This window comes from Podospora anserina, chromosome 3 (genome assembly GCF_000226545.1).
Source record: "Podospora anserina S mat+ genomic DNA chromosome 3, supercontig 2".
Taxonomy (NCBI): domain Eukaryota; kingdom Fungi; phylum Ascomycota; class Sordariomycetes; order Sordariales; family Podosporaceae; genus Podospora; species Podospora anserina.
The window spans coordinates 571743-596086 of NW_001914856.1; the positions used below are offsets into that span (position 1 = coordinate 571743).

Here is a 24344-nt window from a genome sequence, read left to right on the forward strand (position 1 = left end):
GGACGGGCTCCCAGGCTATGGTTGCGTCGGAGCGGTTGAACGGGTGCGTCGGAGGAGGCTCTAATGACGACGGCACGGTGAGGAGCCTGCTATCGGGGTGAGCACCACGTCATCCTCAACAGAGGTTCATCAGAGAAGGCGGAAATGGACTGTGTATGTGTTGTATTCCGAAGAACTGATGTGAGTAGGAAGTGCCATTTTGGTATGCAGGTAGGGTATCGAGGGCATCAATGACGCTGAGCTATGATGTGAACAACTTGGGATGGGGGTCCCAAGATTGGGTTTCAAGAAAGTGTGGTATATATATAAGAGAGACATGTCCGAGTTGGGTTGTCATACAGCTACCTCACAACAGAGGCAGACAGGTGTCATGTTGAGGTTCGTTGAAAGGCAAAGTCCCAGCTGGAGAATTGTGCCGGCCAGAGCCATACTTGTGGGCAGATGGAACTGGGTAAACGCCAATTGATTGATGCCCGTTTGGCCGGCAAAGCGAGCGTCAAAGACATACAAACGGATAAAAGCAGCACATTCGTCATAGACTACATTGACATCCATTATGGGAAACTCCTTCATATGTTCACCCAGATAGCGTCACAAACAAAATCAACATTCGCATTGGTATAATCTTCCCCGTCCTGCCTTGCCCTGTCCCCTTCCCTCGCAATCCTCAACTCGACTCTTGACCATCCATCCATCCATAAAACATTACCGAAAAACGCAAGTCAAGTCCCATTCCTTCGTGACAGACATCTTTCCTATACGTTCGTTTCCCACCCCGACCCAGCGCAGAAAAAAAGCAGACAACGACCAAACAGCAACCCGCGGGAAACAAAGACAAAACAAACCAAAAAAAAAAAGAAGAGAGAGAGTTTGGACGCCCAAATGTCACACATAGTAGTCACACACAAACAAAGTGTTAGCTCAACAACCCCTCTCCCTGTCTTCCCCAAACAACCCCACTCATTCATATCCGTGGTATCCTGGTATCATAGTTTTTTTTTGTTCCATCACCCTCACATGGTGCACAAGCTGGCAAGATTTATTTGCCATAGGCCTTGGCGACATCCTTCTTGTACTTCTCAAGAATGCCTCTGCGGTTGAGCTTCTGGGCAGCGGTGACGAGGCCCTGATTTTACGATTAGTAAGCTGACAAGAGATGAAAAGGAGGGGTGCGAGAAAAAACTTACATTCTGAGGAGTCCACTCATCCTCGACGATAACAACACCATCAATGATCTCAATGCCCGAGAGACCACCGGCACGACCCTGGGCCTGGAGCTCCTTGAGGACGGCGCTGTGCAGCTTCTTATCATGCACAAGCGTCTCGATACTATCGCCCTCAACACCAAGCTGAGCCGCCAGGTTCTTCAGCGCTGGCTCGGCGGGAACGATGATGGCGATGGGCTTGGCCTGCTCGGCATCGGCGTACACGCAGATGTTGGCGACAACAGGTACGGACCGGTAGATGGACTCGAGCTTCTCAAGAGCAATGTACTCGCCGTTGAGGGTTTTGACCAGGTTCTTCTTGCGATCGATGATCTTGAGGTGGCCGTTCTTGTCCCACTCACCAATATCACCAGTCTTGAACCAGCCATCGGGGGTGATGGCTTCGGCCGTCTCCTTCTCGTTTTCGTAGTACTCCTTGAGCACTGTGGGACCGCGCAGCCAGATCTCACCCTGGGGGTTGGGCTTGTTGGTGGCATAGTAGCCGGCATCGGGGAAGTCGACAAGCTTGGCTTCGACGGACGCGGTCATGGCACCAATGGAATCGGCAGACCACTCAAAGGGGTTGTGGAGAGTACCCATGGCGGTCGTCTCGGTCAAACCATAACCGATAATCATGGGAGCGATGGCGAAGCTGATGAACTTTTGGGTCTCCTTGGAGACGGGCCCACCGGCGCTGAGGCACAGTCTGAGACGACCACCAGTAGCCTCCTTGATCTTCTTGAACACGACGGCATCCAGAAGACCGCTGCCAGGAAGACCAGCATACATCAACTTCTCCTTGAGGCCAAGGGCACCCCAGAAGAGGTTGCGGACAACGGGGCTGCCAGCATTGACCTTGCCAATGATGCCCTTCTTGACAGTTTCCCACACGGCAGGAACGCCGATCAACACACTAGGCTTGAACTCGCGGATGTCACCGTTGCAGTTGCGGACCGAGGCATCAGAGAGGGTCTTCGGATTTCCATAACCGAGAGTGGAACCCCACCAGAGAGCGGCGTGCTCGAAAACGAACTCGAGAATGTGGGCCAGAGGAAGGTACGTGAGCAGACCATCGCCAGGTCCGATATAAGGCTGGACGATAGCGCTGGCACCAGAAACTGAAAAACACAAGAAATCAGCAGGCTGCAGAGGGGAACTGGGGCTCAAGATGCTTGCTTACCGGCAGCAACAACGGATCTGTGGGTGATGGGTACGCCCTTGGGGGTACCGGTAGAGCCAGAGGTGTACATGATGCAGCAGAGGTCCTCGGCGGTGGGAGGGACGGGCTCAACGGGGTTCTCCTTGCCGAGCCTGACGAGCTCGTCAAAGTTGAGAATGTTGATGTGAGGGTAGGCAGCCTTGAGCTTGTCCACGTGGTCCTGGTTGACCTGGTGCTGGCTGTTCCAGATGACAGCCTGAACGGACGAGGCAACGGCCAAGACGTTGGTCAAGGTAGGCAGAAGATGGGGGTCGAGGAAGATAGCCTTGGCCTTAGTGGCGACCATGGAGTATCTGAGACCTTCCTCGCCGAGAGTGTCATAAGCAGTCACGATGGGCATGCTCTGCGAGGCAGCACCGTGAGCCGTCGCCAGCCAGTTGGCGCTGGTGGCAGCGTAGATGTGGACGCGGTCGGCCTTGTCGAGGCCAATCTTGCGCAGGCCGGAGCCGAGCTGCAGAATCAACTGCTCGTACTCGGTGTAGCTGTAGTACTCATAGGGGCTCATCTCGAAGAAGGTCCATGACTTCTCCACCTCGGTCTCGACACCATCCACAATCTTCTTGATCTTCTTCTTGTCCTGGTGTGTCCGGACGAGCTTGCGGGACCCCACACACTTGGCATTGCCGTACTTGGCGACAGCGGCGCGGACAAGCTCATAGACGGTGGTGACATCGGGAGCAGGCCGCTCGACGAATTCTGGGATAGCCAGCGGTTGTCTGCGAACTGGCGTCTCGCCCTCGACGGGAGTCTGGCCGGGAACTTCAACAGTGAAGGGGCCCTTCGCCGTCATGCGTGGGATGAGCTGGATGGGTGTCGATGACTTGGCCATTGTGAATTATTTTGATATTAGATTCGGTCGGTGGACGCGATTAGGGAAGCTGGGGAGTAGTAACCCGCTGGACGCCGGTGGCTGGCTCAAGGTAAAGACGGGAGATGCAGAACTTTTCTTTTTGTTCCGAGTTTGTTTGAACCTTTGAGGGTTTGGATGGTACACGGGGTGCTTTAGGGAGTGCCCGTCGAAACGATCCAGCGAGGGGACGAGGCAGGCGACCTGGTGAGGGGATGGGGCACTAGGGACGGAGGAGGGAGAATAAGAATTCAGAACAAACAGACAGAGACGGAGACAAAGAGGGCAGGGAGGCAAGGGGTTTTTGACAAGCTGTGGTGGAGAGGAAGGACAGGGAAGTCTTTCACCTCAACAACGCGAGGCACACGATTGTTTGTCCCTGGCCCCTGCGCTCCCTGGGCCCACCCTGCTGACCCCTGCCGGTTGCCTTTTTCGGCTGGGCTCTAGCCAAAGGGCGAGGCTAGGGCGCGTCCTGGCAGGCTCGGCAGCCTGGGCGTTCCACATTTCAAAGCTTTCCAGGCCATGGTCACAGTGTGCACCTTTGGCGAAATGGCCACCGTCCATCGTCCATCGACACATCTCCGATCATACCCGGTTCCTGCGAGTATTTGGAGACAAGATGCCTAGGTAAAACTACAAAAAAAAAAAGAAAAAAGCAGACGATGCCCACACATCCCACCATCAACAACACAGGACGAGAAAGCTAAACTCCGAGTAAGGATAACCCCTTTCTGGACGGTGGAGAGAGGCTGGTTAGCACGGTGGTTTGTGCGGCAGATTCGGGGATCGCAGGCGGGTTCAGATTCACCTCCATCACCCTCCGTTTCCGCTTCATGCTTCATACAATAGAAATGAAGAGAAGAGCCAAGCCGAGGCGCATATGTATCTGCCTCTCTATATTTACAGGAGGGCCTCGGTCTGTTGGAACTGGCTGACACCTCACCCTCGTGATCTTGTCAACATCTCCCGATGATCAAGAGCTCAGCCCCGACACCACACGCACGAGTTATGCGCCAATGCTGGACGGTTCGACAGGTCGACTTGAGTCCTGTCGACTTGAACACTGGAGATGGCTCTTGGCACAAGTCTTGGAGGTCCGCGTCGGTGCATCCTTCCCCGCATCTGACCCCCCATCTCCCCAAGCAACTTCTCGATAGCTCTGCTCCACCCCTCAACCAAAAACTCTGAGGGCTTCCCGTCGGAACGTTCCAGCTCGGGTTTCCCCTCCTTTCAGGGCTGGGCAGCTGCTCTGCATCGCCAGAATGGAGTCGTCGGATCACCACGGCCGCTTTCACTGGCTCTCTATTTGCTACACTCTCTAGGTTTCAGTGTGCTGCTCTCGGCGCATGATGCAATGAAGAAGTGAACTGAATTTGTGGGAAGCCCCGGACGCGCCAATCCAGACTATTCTTCGCCTCCGCATTTTCTAAGATTGCACTAAAAACGCCCAGAACCGGCCCTGTCAGCCAAAGTCACCGTTCGTCTTGTCTTCCCTTTTCCCTATCGTCTGATAGACCAGGAATTCAGCCACCAGCCACCAATCACCAACCACCTGTTTGGAATAATGAAGTTGGAGAAGCTGTTGCAAGCTCTGGGACAGCAGCCCATAGAGTCGTCCGAGGAAGGTATAAAAAACGATGAAGTGAAAACCAGATATGCAACCTGGGGGTGCAATAGTCGGGTAGACACGGACTGAATAGTCTGTCAACTAACACGCCTACTTTGCCGCCAACTAGAGACGTTTGAGCTGTTTGCCCAGGAGCTCCCCTCGCAGAATCTTGGCTTCGTCGACTCCAAGGCCTCCACAGTCGAACTGACCATCGCTGGCCGGGATCTTACCATCCATCAGTCACCTGGCGTGCTGTCATCCAACCGTGCCGGTGGCACAACAGGAGCTGGTAAACAACTCCTCCCCCGGCCCCTTTCCGACCCCTTTCCCGCCGTCACACCGCCGTTGATAACGCTTACAAGGCTACGGACACGTCACATCCGAACGTCAGCCTTGCTCAGTGGCTTGTCTAGGATGGAAGGATACGAGCACTGCTGACGGTATGCATAGTCGTCTGGAAAGTTACACCTCTCTTTGCAGAATGGATCAGCTCTGCATCATCTCTGCTTTTCCAGTCTGAGATCCTGTCCTCGAACTCTCTCGTGTTGGAGCTAGGGTGTGGCATCTCAGCACTGGTCGGCCTGTGCCTGGCGCCTCGTGTCAAGGGCTACGTCTTGACCGATCAGCCTTATGTCGCCAAGTTTGTTGAGCAAAACGTTGCCGAAAATTCTCACATCTCAGCCTCCTCCACTGGCAAAGGAAAGGCAAAAGGGAAGAAAACAAAGGCGACGGCGGCCAGTCACTCAAAAGACAACAATGTCGTCTTTACTCCCTTGGATTGGGAAACAGACGAAGCGACGCCCTCTCTTCTGACCGACCTGCCAGACACAGCAGGAAGAAAGAGCTTCGATGCTATCATTGCATGTGACTGCATCTACAACGAAGCGCTCATCGACCCGCTTGTGTCTACATGCGCTGATATCTGCCGGCTGAGAACTCAAGAGTCTGACACCGAGGCAGATCCCACCATCTGTGTGGTTGCGCAACAGCTGAGGGACGATCAAGTGTTTGAAGGATGGCTCGCGAGATTTATGGAGTCTTTTCACACATGGAGAGCTCCTGATGAGTTGTTGCCAAATGGGTTGAAGCCGAGCTCGGGGTTTGTGGTTCATATTGGGATATTGAAGGAGGCATATACCCCTTAGTACATGATGAATGGAAACAACTCAGGCCACAACGAATATAATAATATCTCCCCTCTACAACCTCCCTTTCGATGCAATACCTATCCTAATTATCCCTCACACATACCACATATCATCCACAGCTTCGTTCAACCTATCCTAGCTACTTCTACAAACCTCCCACACCACCGCCGATACCGCATTCACCACCCAGATCAATCAGATAAGATTACCAACCCAAGCCTCTTTTTTAAGTTTTAAGTCCCCCTGTCTCCTATGACAAATGGGGAGTTATGGAGCCCTCAAAAAAGTCTCAACACCCCCTATCCATGGTATCCCGAGTCAGTCTCAGACCGGCCACCCTTGTCCTGCAAGGTATGTCGACCACAACAAAAAAAAAGATGAAAAGGTTTGATACAAACAGGGTTGGTTTTGGGAAGACGGGGGGTAAAAATAAGGACTCGGATACCGGGAGTCGAACCCGGGGCTGTTGAGGGAACAGACACTTCTGAGAAGTGAGAGTCAACGATGTTACCGCTACACCATACCCGATTTGAATCGTGGATGGTCCAATTTTGATGAGGAGAGGGTGTGGGGATGGGATATGAATAGGACTTGGAAAGGGCAAAGAGAGATGAGGTCTTTGTTGTCGCCAAGCACCTTGATATTCACAAATACAAAATACTTTGTTCTTGAAAATCTGCTATATCAGAGCACAAGTCTTCAACCCGGAGATATTTCAACACAGAGAGAAAGATGTATACTCTTTGCTGGCAGCAGCCCCAAAAAATAATCTCAATGAAAACTCCAGAGTTATTTCACCATCTTCAACAGATGTCTAGCTAGGTAGCCAACCTAAAAAAGCCCTTCAGGTCTTGGGCTGGCTCTACGGAAGTTTCTTCAAGGACTTTTGCAAAAATCAACGATTTTTACATAGGTATCTTACCGGGGCTATTCAGCTCCCGTCACTAGCGTACACGTTGTCTTTTAACAGTGGGCAAGGCCACTCTTCATCTTGTCTTGCGTTGGGCTCCGGCCCTTTTTCCCCCCCTTAACATCATAGGTATGCTCTTTGTCAAACCCTTGCACAAGAGCCGAAAAACACAAGCGCATGTTGGATTGGATCTCACTGTACATTACAAACCCGAGAGACCATAATAAACAAACACCTCTGGAAATACAATGCAAAAAAGTCTTTTTTATATAAATTCACAATCAAAGAATCCTGTGTCCTGACTTATGACGGGATGCACGGAAATGCATCCGACAATAGCCTCAAACCCAAACCCTACACTCCATCAACCAACAAGGCGTGGTGGCAGAGTGGTCTAATGCGCAAGACTAGAAATCTTGTTCCTTCGGGAGCGTCTGTTCGAATCAGGCCCACGTCGAGACACAAACAATCTTTTGATGTTCTTGTTTTCCCTTATCCACTCTGTTGTGGATAGGAGTAGCTTTTTGGACATAGTATATTCCTTTTTGTTACCAGCTGCCCCCAGCCTGACAGAGAGCATAACATAGGGCTGTTGTCAGACATATCAAATCAGCTTCATTGTTCCTACAGTCGCTCAAAACAGCCAGGGTATATCCCTCAGAGCACACACTTATTACACCAGCCAAAAATAAAACAGCCAATATCGCGCCGTCCTACTATTCTTACATGCCCAACCACATCTCTAGATTCCAAACTCCCGCCTGATCCCGCTGCTGTTCAAGTTCAACCGGTAGCCATCATAACCCTTACAATCCCCAACTCGCTGCTCTTCGCCCACTCCCCATTCGGCATCATCCTCCACTGCAGCAGCCTTCCCTCGTCGCCTACACTCCCCAACACAACCCCGTCATCATCAAACCCAACCCTCCAAACCGGCGTCCTATGCCCATCCAGCCTCGACACCATCTCAATCGTATGCCTAATCTGCCCCGGCAACCCAGTGATCATTCTCTGCGGGTTCTTATTCGCCCCCCCATGCCCATGATGATGATCCCCCCCATACCCAGCCTCCGTCGCCAGTCCCGCTCGAATCATGCCCCCCTGCCCCATCCCCGTCCCCCTCTCATCATGGGCTGTTCCAACCCCATGAACCACAGGTGTAATCCCCCCAACAACAGTAACCACATCTCTCGCCGCCGCCCTGACCGCCGCGCTCCTCCCCTCATCCACCTCCACCCCTTGCTTCCTCGCCTTCTCAACATACCCCTCCATCTCCCTCATCGACCACCCCCTCGCCCCATCCTCCTTCTCCTCCTTCTCCTCCTTATCATACCAAGCCTGCCTCTCCACCGGCGTGTCAACCCTAAAGACCCTCACCATCCCATCCTGACACGCCGTCGCAATAACATCATACCCCCTAATATTCCCCCCCGCCCACGCCACATCCCTCACCAAACCCCTATGCACATCCGACCTCACCTCGGCCGCGAGATAAAACCCCTTCGTCACCGTCTGCACCCCCAAACTCTGACTAATCACATCCCTCGACCGATAAATCCTCACACAGTCCAACGCAACCGTGACCAAGCTCAGCGTGTCGGGCGGGACCCCCGCCTTCAACGCGCTGTAGCACACCTCCGGGTTGGGATCAAACTGCACCTTGAACGTCGTCTCATCCCCCCTTTTCGCAGGCGGCTGGTCCCGCGAGATAGCCACCTCGTCAAGCATAGTATAATCCGTCAAATTCTCCGGCTGCTCATTCTCGTACACCGTCAACTTCCCATCCGCGCTCACCAGCGCAAGGTAAGTATGCCTCGTCGAGTCAACATGCTTCATGCTAAAAGACCGATACGGACTCCTCGAGTTCCTCGTCTCGAAAACCGGCTTCGGCACCGCCGAACTCGAAGCCTGTGGCGGTTGTTGCGAAGGCGCAGTCTCGCTCTGCACCGACGGCGTGCCCACCGCGCTCGTCACCGCCGAGTGCGGATGAGAAGTCGCGCTCGTGGCAGTGGTCGACAAGGCACTCGCAACCCCCCCAAGATGATGAGGCCCATGACTACCAAGACCACCACTCCCCGGCCTTCGACCCCTCAATTTCAACCCCACCGCTCTTTTCCCCCACCGCAATAGGTTGACTCCATAACGCCATCCCCCTGTACCCCCTTCGCCCATGGCATTCGAAAACCTCCTCCCCGGCGCACCCCGGGTACATCGGACCAAAGCTTAAACCTCCCCTCCACCCCCAACGAAGCCAACAGGTTGGGGTAAATCGTCGGCGGCAACCACTGCAGCTCGGTAATCTCCCCCCCGTGGGCAGTCCAGTTGTCACAGTGCCGCCACACCCCGTCCCTGTGCCGGTTGAACACGCGGACCTTGCCGTCTACCGACCCTGTCGCGCACCGGTCGCCATACTCGTTAAACGCGATCGACTGGACGAGGTCCTGGTGGCCGTGCTTGAGGATGGGCTCAAAGGTGAGCTGGTCGTCGGCGAGGGGCGCCTCGTTGAGGAAGGCGGCTAGTTTTGCTGACATGGCGCTGTGTTTGTGATATTGTGTTGCAAAAACAGCAGCTGGTGTGTGACTCTCCCGCCTGTCGGAAAGGGCTGGGCTGCCCTGCCTTTGTCTGGCTTTTGCTTTGGGGTAGGTGATAGGTGGGTGACAGGCTCCAACAACTGACGTCGGGAATTCCCACTCCAAGACCCCTGGGTCCAAGCTCCCTGCAGGGGCCCGCTCGCTCTCACATGCCGAAATTGACTTTCAAGTAGGGGGGTTGATCAATTAGGTGTAAGAAGACATGGATAAATCTAGAATGCCATGATTTTGTCTATGCCATTTGCTGTTGCTTTTGTTCTAGTATATTTCAACAAATATATACACAAAAAAACTAAACTCCTGCTGCCCCAATGCTCCAATTATCCTCCTTGAACAACAACTGAGCCAGCCCATGCCTAACAAACAACCCGAACAACCCCATCACCATCTGCATCCCCGTAATCTCCATCGCCAACCTATCCTCCCTCAACGGCCCCCTCCACACAAGCCAAAGATTCAAAATCGTAAAGTTCGTCGTCTCGACAAACCTCCCCTCCTCATCCACCGTAACCCCCAACAACCTCAACCCCCCCAACACCTTCAACCCCCACGCAACCACCCCCCTCGGCTGCCTCTCCCTCGTCCAAGGCGTGACGCTCGGCTCCAGCAACCCCGTTCTCGCATTAAACCTGGGCAGCCTGTGCCTCGGACACGGCACCAGCCCAAACAACTGCGGCACCGAATAGCAAAAGTTGAATATCTGCGGCACCAGCAGCAAGATCAACGTCTTGCTGAAATGCCCCAGAATGCTCACCACCACAAACACCATGCCCGCAAAATAACAATACGTATCCCCCACAAACACCCTCGCCGGATACCAATTATGCCACAGCAGCGCCCCGGAAACCCCCAAAAACGGCAGCAAAAAGTACAGCGAAAACAAATGCGAGTCCGTCGCCGGGTGGGGGTACGGCGTGAGCAAGTACAAGCAATCATTGATCGCCAGCAACACCGCAACGACAATCGACTGCGCCACCTCAATCCCGTTGATCCCCGCCAGAATGTTAATACTGTTCGGGCTAAAAATCGCCACGCTCGCCATGTAGACATAGTACAACACCCCGACATTCACCAGCTCCCCCAGGTACGGCTGCAGCGGAATCGGCACCACGATCGACGTGACGCCAAAGTCGACAAAGTAAACCACCAACAGCGGTATCGACGCAAAAGCCGGAATGAAAAACTTGTGTCGCCACCGTATGTCGAAAAGATCATCTCCTATCCCCAACAACGTGATCGACTGAAGCGATATAATCGCCGACAAATACGACGCCAACTATTTCCCCCCACCCCCACCCCCCCCAGTCAGTCTTTATCCCCTTTCCCATATGTTGTTCCCAAACTCACCTTGCTGTGCGGAAACTTATGCAGCAACCTCCCCCTCTCCACCCCCTCCACGACACTAACAACAACATCCCTATTGCCCCCCCCGCTCGTCGCCGCCACAATGTCCTTGTAAAACGGAAACGGGATGAAGACAATAATCACCAGCAGGTACACCACCGCCGCGATCCCCCCCATGCACTCTGGCATTTCCCGTCTATTATGCTTGCTCATGTCTGTCCCCTTCAGCCCAGCCTTCATCAGTGTCGGGCCTAACCACCTTATCATCGCAAACGACGCCGCGAAGGCGACCCCGCTGAGGGCGAGGGAGGCGATTAGAGGTTCGCCATCGCCTTGGAAGGTATTCGCCAGTACCGCGACGCAGGCGAAGGTAAGGGAGAAGAGAGAGAGGGTTTCGGTTCGGGAGAGGGAGGAGGAGGAGGGGGGGGGTAATCGGGATGGGGAACGTGAGGTGGAGGTCGTCATGGTTGCGAGTCGTTGTCGTGAACTGAAACAGTGGCGCTCATGGCCGTGAGCGCGAAGGAAAGCGAGAGTGGTTTGCTGCGTTCGTTCGTTCGTTGGGGCGAGTCGCGAAAAGGAAATTATTTTCGAAGGGGAAAATGGCAAAAAGGGAAATAAGCCAGATCTCCAAAATGACGTCTCACGTTGAATCCCAACGGCGCTCGCTGTCAGCTCGAGCGCAAGCAAACAAACAGGGCCCACCGGGCGGCCCCTATGCCGTTTTGGATCACTGGGAGGAAGCTGATTGGAGCGCAATTGGCTTCTACAAACCCCTGTTTGGGCGCTGGTTGCTTCCATGTGATTGTCAATATCTCACTAGGGACTTTCATGATGAACCTAGCAGTCCTCTCGACATAGGCTTGTAGTAAGGCAGCTCCCACAGCGATTAAACATAAGAAAATTCATCTACCTAACTTTTAAGATCCCAGCACAAACAAAAAAAAATAAGCTACCGTCCCTTGACCCCCAACACAGCGAATCCCTGCCCAACCTTGACTTGACGTCCCTGACAACCTCTTATGTAACAACCCGCAGTCAAGCAAAGAAATGGTAGAAAACAGAGAGAAAAAAAAGAGACTCGGATACCGGGAGTCGAACCCGGGGCTGTTGAGAGAAACAGACACTTCTGGGAAGTGAGAGTCAACGATGTTACCGCTACACCATACCCGATTACGAAAATCGTGTGTGGTCTCCGATTTTGTTGGACGCTAAGTGCGGATGGTGGGACTATATCGCTCACTTTGCAACTTGGCACAGAACATATCATACTCTCCCTTGTTTCCCTCATTGGATTCCATACATGCAATATTAGCGAGCAAGGCAGCTCAGACTTGTTTCACCACCAAAGCCGATGCAACGAGAAGGACCTAGATAGACTACCCGATGATTCCTCATCATGCATATACTTCATGTAGACTTCGAGACTTAGACTCAGAAGTCTTCACTTCCTAGTCACTTGGAAAACACAGCACCATATCTTCAAGATGAGTAGCATAGAAACCAGATACATAAATACAGTACAAGACGCCCTGCACATAATAACGACAGAAACAGCCAACACTAAAATAATACCCAGGGACTGCTGCCATTATTCCCAAACAGAAACCGGCACAAAAGCAGAGATAACAAGAAAAAACATCGCTGATCCCCTCTTTCTTTCACTGTCTTCCCTGTTTTCACCACATCCATAGTTGCCTAACAGTCCTAAATGCGCAAAAACACATCCTCTTCCATATATCTCCTGCAAACGATCCATCACCGCTGCCCCCCCCCTCCCAACCTCCTATCTTCACTCCCATCACTCCATGGGTCCCCGAGGAACACAGACAGGCTAGTTGGGGAACGGACTGGCGTATTGGCTCTCATCCAGGTCATCGCTGCAAGTGGTATGGTGTCAAGACCAGTAAGCGAACAAGCCCGCCTAGACGCAGAATTCCTTCCCCCCAGAGTCTGCCGCAAGGAAAAGTTACACCAACCCGTCGTAGAGCGACAGCGCCGACACAATGGTGGCATCCCGCTGCGAGCCTTCCTTGAATTCGTTCATATCAAGGCTGCCGTTCTCATCCTTGTCCATCATCCTAAAGATTTTGCGGACGCGCTTCTCGGGGGTGTCTTCGTCTTCTGGGAGCTTAACCATGGACCCGACCTAAGTTCGCCTCTGTTAGCCTCTCCGTGTGTTTTCCTCATGCACCAAATCAAAACATACCATCTTGTAAATCGCCTCCACAATCTTCAACATCTCGTCGTAGCTGATCTTTCCATCGCCGTCGATATCGTACAGTTGGAACGCCCAATCCAGCTTGTCCTCCATCTTACCCCGGCTGGTAACACTCAGAGCACAAATGAATTCTTTGAAATCAATAGTTCCTGACTTGTCCGTGTCGAATACGTTGAAGACGTAGTCGGCGAATGTGCTTGGGTCACCAAAGGGGAAGAACTGGGCGTAGATCTTTTGGAATTCGCCCTTGCTCAGCATGCCGCTCGGGCAGTCCTTGAGGAAACCTATTTCGTCTTGTGAGAAGAGAACCAACTACAGGAAGAGAAGAGTGGAGGAGGGAGAAGAAGAAGACCTACCTCTATACCATTGCTGCAACTCCTTCTTGTCAAAATTGGTTGACTTCTGGAGCTCCTTCAGCTGATCGTCAGGGAGCTTCTTGGACTGCCTGTATTTCGAGCGCCCCATGTTAGCCCATGTCATGACTTTTGAGTCTTATGATTCCCGATTGAAGGGAATATTCTCCTCTCCTCCCCTCCTCTCCGCCATTGACTATTGCTCCCTCCTCCCAGCGCCCAAACTCCAACGAGGAAAAACACTCACAAGTTGCCCATATTCGCGGTTAGAGACTATTCGAAATCGCCAATCGACGAGAGAGTATCGAAGATGCCGCGCTGGTTATCGCCGACAGGAAACCAAATCGAAGGAGGGGTTTGCGACAGTCTCTTGTCTAGGTCGAACAAGTGGGCAGCTCAATTGCTCAATCGGGCGATGGGTTCGTCTGGCGGCAGTGCTGGTGGGTGGACAGTGCGGGCAATGCGAAGCGGGGGGTTCAGTTTGTAAGCCAGTTCAAGAAACAGCAATGACAAGAAAAAGGCAAGTCTGCTTTGCGAAAACGGAGAGGAGGATTTTGCAAAATGGGTTATGGCTTGAAGACGGAGTCTCGGGGAAGGGAAAACAGATTGGAGCAAAAGCCAAAGCAAAAGGCGAGGCGAAGGCGGCCGCGGCGGGAAAGTGACGACTACTGCGGCAGTCCAGTCCAGTCCTCTTTCCTGGGCTTGGGCTTGGGCTTGGAGGGGGGGGGCCGTTGCCCGCTCCCGCCCTGAAGTATGGTGGTTTGGCGCACGGTCACTTGCACTGTACGGACAACTTACTCTTGGGCTCTCGCTGTTACACCATGGGTGCTTCGCTTTGCCTTGCCTTACCTTGTGCCTGCCTATAGTCTGAATCTTGTCAGCTTTGCTGCATACCATGAATCTGCTCCGCCCCCTTTTCCATTCTTCATCACATGGGCAACCTCGATATGGCGTGCTGTTTTGACCTTACCTACGTCAGAAGCACACTGTGAGGCAGCATAGGTACATTTGTGAGAGATTGCCCCTCCCTTCCGGTAATTGAGGGGCACAGTACCAAACACCACCAAACAAGCTGCAAAAGAGTAGGTATGAACCTTCGAGAAACACATAAAACTGTCAGGGAGGCCAACCATGTCCTCTCCGTGTTTGTTGCACAGACAGGCGGTAGACCACAACGGCCAGGCAGCTCTTGGTCTCTCTACTGGGCGCAGCAACAACAGGCCCTTCTTATCTAGTTTGACTTCTCCCTTCCTCAGCCTCCATGTTTGATAACAGGCCACCTCAGCTCCCTCAAATCAATCGAGAGCCTCCTCCCATCATCTTCATCACCGTCTCTTCCACAATCCCGCACAGTCTAGAACCACAACCCTTCTCACCGTTCCTTTTTCGAGAGAGGGGTGATTTGCTTACCTAAGGGGGGCAGTGCAAACCCGCCAAGGAACCCCCAACCACCACTCGATAAACCGCCATGTTCCCCCCTCCTCAAACTATCTATGCCGCCGCGCAAGAGCCAGAAACCATAAACTAGGGAGCCAAACTCTTTTTACCTTCTCAGTTCAGGCAGGCCTCTCGTCATAATCGAACCCCTGAAAAAAAGCTTGACTCTAGCAATCTCACCCAGGTACCACTCACTCTGACGTAGCTGTGTACGTACACATGTCGGCGCTCGGTATACAAAACCATAAGCAAGCGAGGGGTGCTCGGTCTTGATGGGAACAGTGGCCTGCGTACGGAGCGGCCCGGATCGGCATCGCATCCGGTGCCCCTTGGTAGCTAGGGGTGGATGGCCGAGACCGACCGATGCCGACCCTGTGTTCCTGGCAGCTGACCCTGCCGACACACACACATACACCATCCTAGTAGTATGACATAGCACCTCTACATGAAGCCATTGTTCCAAAATGAAAGAAATGCTTATTGAACAGTGATGATAACATTCAACAACAACAAAAGCTAGAAAAGAGCCTGCTATGCACAAGAGAACCTAGTCAACCATTTCAACATGCTCCTTTCCTTCCCTACACGATTTCCCCAATATTTCCCATCTCTTTTTTGGTTCCCTATCATCCATCCACCCACCTCCCAATCCCAACCCCCTCTTTTATGTTGTATGTGTGTTGTCTGCCAAGGGGGGGAATAAAAGAAAAAAAAATGTTAAGAAAGGGGGGATAAAACGGGGCAAGTGTAAATACAAACTTTGAATAACAACAACAACAACAACAACACCAACAACAACAAAACCAACAACCAAAAAAAAAGAAAGAAAGAAAAATGCCTGCCTGCCTGCCTTCTATAGGTTAACAAAAACAACACACGCTACCGCCCCTATGATGATAACACCTCCCATTCATCCCTTCCTTTTTGTTCCCTCTAACCCACCACAGCCTTCATACTCAAACTCTCCAAAAACCCACTCAAATCCTCCTTCTTCACCTCCACCACACAATGCTCAAAACTATCAATCCTCACCCTCGCATTCGTCTCAGCCACTACATCCTGAAACGCCGTCCCAAATCTATTGAGCCCATACCCCCTCTCCCTCGTCTCATCCTCCTCATCCTCACCATCATCCTCATCCTCATCCTCACTGTCCTCATCATCCTCTTCACTGTCCAACTCCGACCCATCATCATCCTCCTCTTCATCTTCCCCCCCCTGCTTTCTCCTCTGCTCCCTCTCCCTCCTCTTCGCCGCCTTCTTCTCCTCCCTCATCCTCTCCTTAACCTTCCTCGCCTCTTCCCTAACCCTAGCCTTCTCCTCCCTTTCCTTCACCTTCTTCTTCTGCGCCTCCTTATCCAAAAAAATCGTATCCGGACCACCACCCCCTCCCGTCCCAACAACAACATACACCCCGCGCTTCTCATCCAGACTAGCCACAACAAGCGGCGTTCCCCTGCCGCCCAACGCCAGCCTCCCCGTGGCATCCTTTTCTTGCTCCGCCAGCGCCTCCCCAATCCACAACGCCAGTTTTGTCAACGCACCCGGGTGGTTAAACAGCTGGCTATCCGGCGAGTCCTTCACCACGCACATCCGAAACGCGCGCAAGTGCGAGATTTGCTTCTTTTTGAGAATCGTCGTCCCGGTGGTAAAGATGGCTTTGTGAAGGAATTGGGCCGTTGGCAAGCCAGCCTTCAGCGACTCAATATCCTCGAGAGCGTCGTAAGCAGCCCAGAAACGTGGCAGCCATTCCTCCGAGGGGGCCGTGGCAGTCGACATCTCCATTAAATCTTGCGACGGACCGTCATTGTTGCTGGAAGAAGCCTCGGGGCTGTTCTGACCTACTTCCAAAAGGGCGCCAATGACAACACCGACGTCTTGCGCCGAGAGCGTGGCACGCCACCCCCAGCTCCTGACGAAACCCCAGGAGTCCTTCGCGCCGCCGCGGTCTTTCCCGTCCGTATCGATAGTGGGGACTAGTTCGTCGAGGTTGTAGAGGGAGGCATACTTGAGGAGCTTCGACCGGAGCTCCCGCTTCAGCGTCATGTCCATGTGAGTGTACGATTGCTTACACTGCACCAGACTGACCCCCATCTTGGCGAGGAGCTTATGCAGACGCTTCAAGCCAGTCTCGCTCCAGGTCTTCAGCCGTGAGAAGAGATACGGCGAGTGGAGCATGCTATCGTACAGGCTCCAGTGACGAATCAACAGGAACTTCGGCTCGGGCGACAGACGGATGCTGGTGTCGTCTGGACTTCGGGCCGTGGTGGGAATGATGCCACTGTTCTCCGGGACGGCTCCCCGGCCAATTTCTGGGGGGTTCAGACGACGGACTTCGTCGCGCAGGAGCTGTCGTATCCTGGCACCGCGCATGCCTAGCCAGCCAGAGGCTGGGCGGGCTTCGCCGGTGCGGACTGGGGCTGCGATGCCGGCTGAGGAGCGGCCGTAGAGTTCCATAGAGGTGACTCCGACAATGGTGAGCCAGAGGAGGTCGTTGTCTTCACGACCGAGTTCTGAGGCCAGAGAGTACATCATGGAGGAGATGGGTTCCGAGTAGGCGGTACCGAGTCGGTAGTAATCTCTGAGGATCGTCTCGTTTTCGCGCCGTAACCGCAGCAGCCTTCGCCGAAGTGTCCTTGCGGACGGTCCTTTTATCGGCTGGGCCGCGGTGGGCGGATCTGCTGGGTCGCTGCTAAAGACCGGCCCGTCGTCTCGGAGTGATATGAGTCCTCGTTGTGCTGGCCGTCGGGGGGAGTCTGGAATAGGAGTCGACTGTATCATGTTAGCATTTGGGCTTTACTAATACCCACAGAAAAGACATACGGAATTACTCCTCCGTTTTTGCCTTGGTCTATCATCATCATCCTCGTCGCTGTCGTCCTCAAAGTCCCAGGATTTTCGCTTCTGACCAGCTCGAGGCACCGCTGAGCTTGGTAGCTCGCCGACCTCGCTTTCCTCGTCACTGCTTCCTCCAAGATCCTCCCCGTCATCCTCAATTTCCGGCATGTCCAGCAGAGCAAGATAGGCGCCCTTCTCCTTGACCAAGTGTTCCTCAATATCACCATCGTCCATGACAATGATTCCTCCCTTGCCCGGCTTGTAGTTATGTTCGATTTGGCCAGCCTTGACCCCACGCGGGGTCCTGGCTGAAAATGTCGTCGCATCCTCCGTCTCGGGTTCTAATGGAAAGCCACCAAAGACATTGGACAGGTTCCAAGGCCTATGAGAATCGGCCACCCAAACCTCAACACCACCAAACGTGTTTTCTTCCCCTTCGGGTTCCAAGCCCAAGGCACTTCCCAGATCAGCCATACCACCAACACCCAAGCATACCACCACTCCACCGGCACCGCCCCTCGTTTCCATCATGGGACTGACGAGCTCTTGTCCAATGCGCTCCAGGTCGGCATAGCCTGCCACAGGCTGGATCTTGTGCGGGATATAGTCATGTTTGAAGAGACGCGTGAGAATTCGGCAGGCGCAGAGCGCATCGGGTTCGAGGGCTACAAGCACGAGAACAGGTGGTGAGAGGGGGTGTCGAGTGGCCTGCAGATGCAGATATAACTTCGATATGAGTTCCCTAGGAAGATACATGGCGAAGGAAGAAAAGGTAACGCGCTGCTAATTTTGCTCGGCGACGGAGAAATTGCTGACGGGGAGCCTCTAGGAGAGAACGCGAGATTGTTGTCCCTTGGTTGGTTGATTATACCCAGATTTCGTCCGCTATAAAATCGACCGCGCAGTGCCCCGCGGGCGAGGGAAGGGCGCGATCGAAGAGATTGTGGACCTTCAGGGCGAGAGAGATTAGGTGAGTATGATAGTAGTAAGAATAAGAATTCGAAAGCGACTTCAGACTTGGTACAATAAACGGCAGCAACGCTCTGGCTCTGCTGAAATCTTGCAACAGACAACAGACAAACAAGCAGGCGTGTATCGGTGGTGTTGGTATTGGTGTTGGTGTTGGTTGCCCATTAATTGGAATATAAGTGGAGCGCTGTTTATCGAGGCCGAGACTCTGCAAGACGCGCTTCGACAACCCCCCAGGACGCGACTTGCACCGCGGGACACACAGTACTAATTTTATGAGGTGGACTGTGCTTCCATCTCGTCAGCAAAAAAGGCTTGTGCAACTCCAAATGCGCACGGACCAGCTGATAATTGCCTGCCGCTAACATCCCTCACCTCTCACCTCTCACCTTCCACACCACCCCTCTCGCCGATACCACACCACCTCTCACTGCCAGCTGGCCCATGCCCCGCTCGCTCTACTGTACTTGTGACAGCCCCCTTGCAACGCCAAGTGTTCCTCTCCCAACCTCAGTAGCAAGCAGAGCAGCAAGCAGAGCAGCAAGCAGAGCAGCAAGCAGAGCAGCAAGCAGCGCAGCCATTGGGGTGACCTCCTTGTTTGTTTCATGAACCACTGACCGCTTCTTTTCCTCTTAGACGATATACGACACATGGCATCTTCCGCCCATCGGATCGGTTCGGGGCGTCGAGTGAGTGGGCGTGAGGTTTCATTGCTGCTCCCTCAGTCCCGCTATCCCACATGATGGGGAGCTGGGACACACCGTGACACCTTTACACCACTCTCTGGTCACTTGTCGTGGCATCTAAGACAACAAGCACGCGCTTGCCCCAATGGGAGAATTTATTTTTCTGGTACTGTAGGAGCTGTCGCTGATCGAGAATTTGGAAATTGGGGTGTTACCGGCGCCTTGGAACTCAACCTACAAGTCAAGTCCCGACACTTCGGACGAGCTTCCCCCCCTTCCCCGCCCCATGTCTCCAGACGGCTGGGATGGCTCATGCTGGATGCTGAGCAGAAAGCCAACGGGACACTGCTTCCCTTCCGGAGAGCTGGGTGCTGCCAGCTGCGTGTGCCGTCCAGCGGCATTTCCAGCAAATGGTCGAGATGCAGCCATGGCGTTCTTCTCATGCAAGCACATGCCGCCATCTGCCAGGACACCTCATGGCCGCCCTTGATTGGCCCCTGTCCCACTCGGCACCGCCCAGAACCCACAGAAACCCACACAACCCACCGCTTCACGGCCTCCACCCTCACCACGGATTGGATCATTTCAACTGTGGGTGAGAGAGGGTGAGAGGTACCTTTTACGCTTCACGCCGGTACCACTGGTACAACAGCCTGGCGAATGGCAAAGGTCTGGAAATATTTCCTGGATCCCGTCCTTGGTCCTTCCCTCGAGCTGTCCGCCTCTGTGTCCCTTCCGTCAACATGTACATCTCATTTTTAGCTGCTTGGTCCGTCGGCCTCGCTTCTCTTGGCTGCCAGCCATGACTGGCCATTTTTGCCCCGAGTGCCCCGGCCTTGTCTTCTCCTCCCGGCGTTCTCTCTTTTTCTCCTGACGTCTTTATCATGCTCCTCTCCTGCTCCTGCTTCTTCTCCTCCTAGCTACCTGTCTGCTCGTCCATTGAGCAATGGCACGCTTCTTTTGACTTCTCAAGAGAGAGTCAGCTGCCTCTAGACGCTATCATTTCACACATTGCTCGCTGTCAAACCTACGATATCCACTTCCCGAATTCCCCTTGCAAGTTCCGCTTCCCCAGAAAAAAAAACGGTCACGAAATATGCTCTTGGCCAGTCCACTTGCGCCTCAAAATTCTTCCCTGATCGAACAAGTCTCTGGAGACCATCCCCGAGCCCGAACCTGAATGCAGGCGGCAGGCACTTCTGGTACTGGAATGGAGGAAAACGGGGTCATAGAACCACTGCCTGATGAGGAGTTTGGGAGAGAGGTGACATCAGATTATGACCCAAGCGATACCGAGACCACCTTTGGCTCCCTGACGTCGAGCGTCACGGGTCATGTGTGGGAGTACGGCAGACGATACCATGCTTTTCGATATGGCCGGTACCCCTTACCCAACGACGACGAGGAGTACAAGAGAGAGTCTCTACGACATGCCATGCTGAAGGAGCTCCTGAGGGGCAAGCTCTACCTTGCGCCCATCGGAGATAACCCGCAAAAGATCATCGATCTTGGCACGGGGTTTGGAGAATGGGCCATGGAGAGTATGTTTGGAGAAATTCCTTTGGAGGGGTTCGGGCTAACGTCACGTCGCAGTGGGCGAGCTTTTTACCGGTGCCAAAGTTACAGGAGTCGACTTATCGCCGATTCAGCCACTATGGGTTCCCTCTAATGTCGAGTTCATCGTGGATGACATTGAAGACGAGTGGGTGCACGATCAGGATTACGATTTCGCGCACTTTCGGTTCGTCAACACGGTGTTGAAGAACAATGAACTTGTGCTTCACAACATTCTCCAGTAGGTATTGTGATGGTTTTTCTTGACGGGGTCACGAAATGCTGACGAGCCAGTACAAGGAATCTCAGGCCGGGCGGCTGGGTGGAAATCCAGGATGTTTACCCCCGGATATCGTCAGACGACAACACACTGCCCGAAGACTACCCGCCCGCCAAGTTTTACTCGCTGCTTCAAGGCGTTCTCAAGGACCAGTACGGCTTCGACCTCAAGGTGCTGGAGAGCCTTCCCGACCACCTACAGCGGCTCGGCTACGTCAACGTGCAGCGGAAGGTATTCCACATGCCGCTGGGTGAATGGCCCAAGGATCGGCATCTCCGAATGCTGGGTGGCTGCTTCCAAGAAGTCTTTCTCGACTTTGTCGCCGCCATGGCGGCCCGTCCGCTGGTGGAGGCGGGATTCGACAAGGCCGACATTGAGGAGCTTGTCGTCGGGGTCAAGAACGCCGTGGGAAATAGGCGAATTCACGCATATGTCCCCATCCACTTTGTCTGGGCGCAGAAACCACCAGTATGACGGAGGCCAATCTCTTGCCGGCTATCAAAGCTCGAGCAATCGAGATCCAGCACCTACCCGGCTGCGCCCCCAAAACTAATATCGAGAGGGATTTCTCGAAGGGGCAATGCTACACGAACTATTGACGAAGATTCCAAAGACTTGAAGAACCTCTAGGGCCCTGGCCAATGGGAGGTACATCTGGCAATATGGCGGGTTGGGAAAGTTGCCGAGATAAGAGACGGCATGCACGACTCCAACGATTCGCCGAAGACAAGTCAATCGAGCTGTTTGGGGCATGCAGATGCAAGCTTGTCTCTGGCCCGCCCGCTTCCTCCTTCCCAGCTATAGGGGGGAAGTGACAGCGCGGGGGGTTGAAGACGCCAAGCGCCTGCAACGCTGCTGCTTTGCGGAGAAACTCGCCGTTTTGGAGAGGGAGGGGGAGAGATATATAAACTGTCAGTTATCATAGCGGGACAGACACATCATACAAGCGGTGAAGTTCACTGGGGTGCTCTCGTATTTTGACCTGTTAGGTTGAGATGCTGTAGAAATAATAATAGGATGAAGCATCACTTTATGACTGTACACTCGACTTTTTGGGGACTTGTAGGATTTGATCCCAGTCGTGACTGCTCGAATGGGAACTCTGTACCGAGGTAGGAATGGCGGCTCGAATAGGAATGGCGGCTCGAATAGGAGGGGCATAGGTCGCAGTCACGGCTTGAAAAGTGTGGAATCACTCGACAGGTGTAGCAAATGTACGTCTGGATGGGAACCAGTTACAGGGGTGATCTGGGCCTTGAATATGATGTGGAAAGAGGTGCAGATGTCGATCGGGGAGATGTGAAAATGTCAGGTAGGTGTTTGTAGGGAATGCTGCCTTCGCAAAGTGGTGACACTGGGGGTAGGTTATCACAGAGGGTTGTACGGCGGGAAGTACTGGACATGCTGTGGTGTTACTGTTACTGAGTCTTTTTTGTTTATGTGCCGATATCGTAGACGCTGTGTAGCCCTATTTCATGGTCATTGGAGCATCTCATCTAGGACAGGCTGCGTAAATGTGTACTTCTTTCCATGTCCAACCGGCATTCTACACTGCTATCCCTTCAAACAAGAAGACGACCAAACTTCACTGCTAGTAAATGTAAATGGAGCAAAACGATACCGCACCTCATGGTATCTGAGGATGAGTATGTTGAGGTATGCGCGTGATCTGATCCAGGCTCCAACTGGAGACCTTCAGCGTGTTAGACTGACGTGATAGCCAACTACACCATCGGACCTAGGCAGTTCTGATGTGGTGCAGATGTTGGGAATTTAAGTTTTTGTGTTGGAAGAGATGGGGAGTTTGTTAGCAAGAGAGAGGAGAGAATATTGAGGGTTTTTGAGTGAAGATGTGCCAGGGACGGACAGTGAGATCTACTGTGTACCTAATTGGTAGTGTTTGTAAGTGCGCGTGCGCTACCAGGACAGTGCAGATGGGGTTGTCCCACTGTCCAGTATTCACCACCCTCTCACGACAGGCTTTCATAGGTATCTAGGTATTCAACTTATTCCCTATACAACAATCACCCTTCACACCACAATTTGGGAGTCGACTTGATGCTGGGATGGAGAAGGAAGAGACTGATGACCCGTTGAGAAAACTGCTCGATCATGGCAGCAGCTTCATTTCCCGTTATTACTCCCACTATGAGGAATCCGCTCCCATTTTAGAAGGATGCGGAGAGCCTCTCGTCGAGCTACTGGTACGACAGGCTCGGTTGATGAGCATGGCAACACCCGACCACGACCTGATCAAACGACGGTTGGACGACATCCTATCCGCGTCCTACAATAAGTTTTATGCTTACTTGTATAAAGACCTGCCGCCATGTTGGAGGCTTCTGTATACCGAGGCTGCTATCCTCAAGTTCTGGGTTCTGGTGTTTGAGTGGGCGCGGAGTCGGCAGCCGGAACTGATCCGGAAAAGGGTTTGGGACAAAATGGAGTGGGAGGACTTTGAGCTTGACACTCCGGCGCGAAGGGAGGAAGTTCATGAGATGAAGGCACGTTTTGAGAAGCAGCCAAAGGGAACACCGCCACGGAACCTGGGTTCGGCAGTGTGGCATCAGCTAATGCAGCTCTCCATGCGGACGGAAGTAGGAGGTGTGCATGTTCGGCGGAGCCGGGAGGCGAGCAGTCGAATTCGGGAGAGACTGCAGGAATGGCAACGACGGAATGAGCAAGAAGACGGCCAACAGGGGCCAGAGCAACAGCAACAAAAACGGGAGCGAGAGGAGGAACTTCTCAATGATATGGTCAAAACCTTGGATCTTGCCTTGATCCTGGCCGGCGGTGGAGGAAAACATGATGAAATTCACGGTTATGTAGCCTTACTGGAGAGGGCGGCATCCCTGCCCAGCAACGACAACAGTCCGGACAAAATCAGCTCCAAACCATCAGAAAGCGAAACCCCTAGGCAGGACCCTTCCCTGGGACGCACACGCACAACATCACTCACCCAACCACCAACCAAACGAGCAAGGCTATCACTCCCCCCTCCCACCAACCCCTCATCAACAATCGATGGCTGGCTCCCCCTCAACGCCTCAGGAGAGCTCGTCGGCCCCGTCGCCATTTCTGATGTACCTCCTGTCAACACCCAACAACAAACACCAATGATAACCCAAAAATTCAA

At 53.3% G+C, this 24344-nt stretch overlaps 7 protein-coding genes across 7 annotated transcripts, besides 4 other annotated features; 3 read left to right on the forward strand and 4 right to left on the reverse strand.

The window, feature by feature from the left end:
- Window positions 1–1039: 1039 nt before the first annotated feature.
- Window positions 1040–3253, reverse strand: PODANS_3_3390 (uncharacterized protein; the record flags this gene model as incomplete). Its single annotated transcript, XM_001909089.1, has 3 exons — window positions 1040–1126; window positions 1188–2323; window positions 2386–3253. 3 exons carry the CDS (start codon window positions 3251–3253, stop codon window positions 1040–1042), a joined length of 2091 nt encoding a protein of 696 aa, XP_001909124.1.
- Window positions 3254–4967: 1714 nt separating this feature from the next.
- Window positions 4968–6025, forward strand: PODANS_3_3400 (uncharacterized protein; the record flags this gene model as incomplete). Its single annotated transcript, XM_001909090.1, has 2 exons — window positions 4968–5280; window positions 5331–6025. Coding segments are annotated over 2 exons (1008 nt in total), but the record flags the coding sequence as incomplete, so codon positions are not given.
- Window positions 6026–6464: 439 nt separating this feature from the next.
- Window positions 6465–6556, reverse strand: a tRNA (tRNA-Glu).
- Window positions 6557–7313: 757 nt separating this feature from the next.
- Window positions 7314–7395, forward strand: a tRNA (tRNA-Ser).
- Window positions 7396–7721: 326 nt separating this feature from the next.
- On the reverse strand, window positions 7722–11671 carry PODANS_3_3410 (uncharacterized protein; the record flags this gene model as incomplete). The annotated part of the gene is made up of 4 exons (XM_001909091.1): window positions 7722–9009; window positions 9156–9691; window positions 9828–10805; window positions 10877–11671. The coding sequence occupies 4 exons, from the start codon at window positions 11669–11671 to the stop codon at window positions 7722–7724; spliced, it is 3597 nt and encodes a 1198-aa protein (XP_001909126.1).
- Window positions 11672–11950: 279 nt separating this feature from the next.
- Window positions 11951–12043, reverse strand: a tRNA (tRNA-Glu).
- A 796-nt stretch (window positions 12044–12839) lies between these two features.
- Window positions 12840–13702, reverse strand: PODANS_3_3420 (uncharacterized protein; the record flags this gene model as incomplete). Its single annotated transcript, XM_001909092.1, has 4 exons — window positions 12840–13019; window positions 13080–13375; window positions 13448–13536; window positions 13692–13702. 4 exons carry the CDS (start codon window positions 13700–13702, stop codon window positions 12840–12842), a joined length of 576 nt encoding a protein of 191 aa, XP_001909127.1.
- A 2112-nt stretch (window positions 13703–15814) lies between these two features.
- On the reverse strand, window positions 15815–18475 carry PODANS_3_3430 (uncharacterized protein; the record flags this gene model as incomplete). The annotated part of the gene is made up of 2 exons (XM_001909093.1): window positions 15815–17637; window positions 17692–18475. The coding sequence occupies 2 exons, from the start codon at window positions 18473–18475 to the stop codon at window positions 15815–15817; spliced, it is 2607 nt and encodes an 868-aa protein (XP_001909128.1).
- A 2109-nt stretch (window positions 18476–20584) lies between these two features.
- On the forward strand, window positions 20585–21682 carry PODANS_3_3440 (uncharacterized protein; the record flags this gene model as incomplete). Its single annotated transcript, XM_001909094.1, has 3 exons — window positions 20585–20915; window positions 20968–21169; window positions 21223–21682. 3 exons carry the CDS (start codon window positions 20585–20587, stop codon window positions 21680–21682), a joined length of 993 nt encoding a protein of 330 aa, XP_001909129.1.
- A 1191-nt stretch (window positions 21683–22873) lies between these two features.
- Window positions 22874–22947, reverse strand: a tRNA (tRNA-Val).
- A 327-nt stretch (window positions 22948–23274) lies between these two features.
- PODANS_3_3450 (uncharacterized protein) lies at window positions 23275–24336 on the forward strand (the record flags this gene model as incomplete). Its single annotated transcript, XM_001909095.1, has 1 exon — window positions 23275–24336. A coding segment is annotated over one exon (1062 nt), but the record flags the coding sequence as incomplete, so codon positions are not given.
- Window positions 24337–24344: the final 8 nt, after the last annotated feature.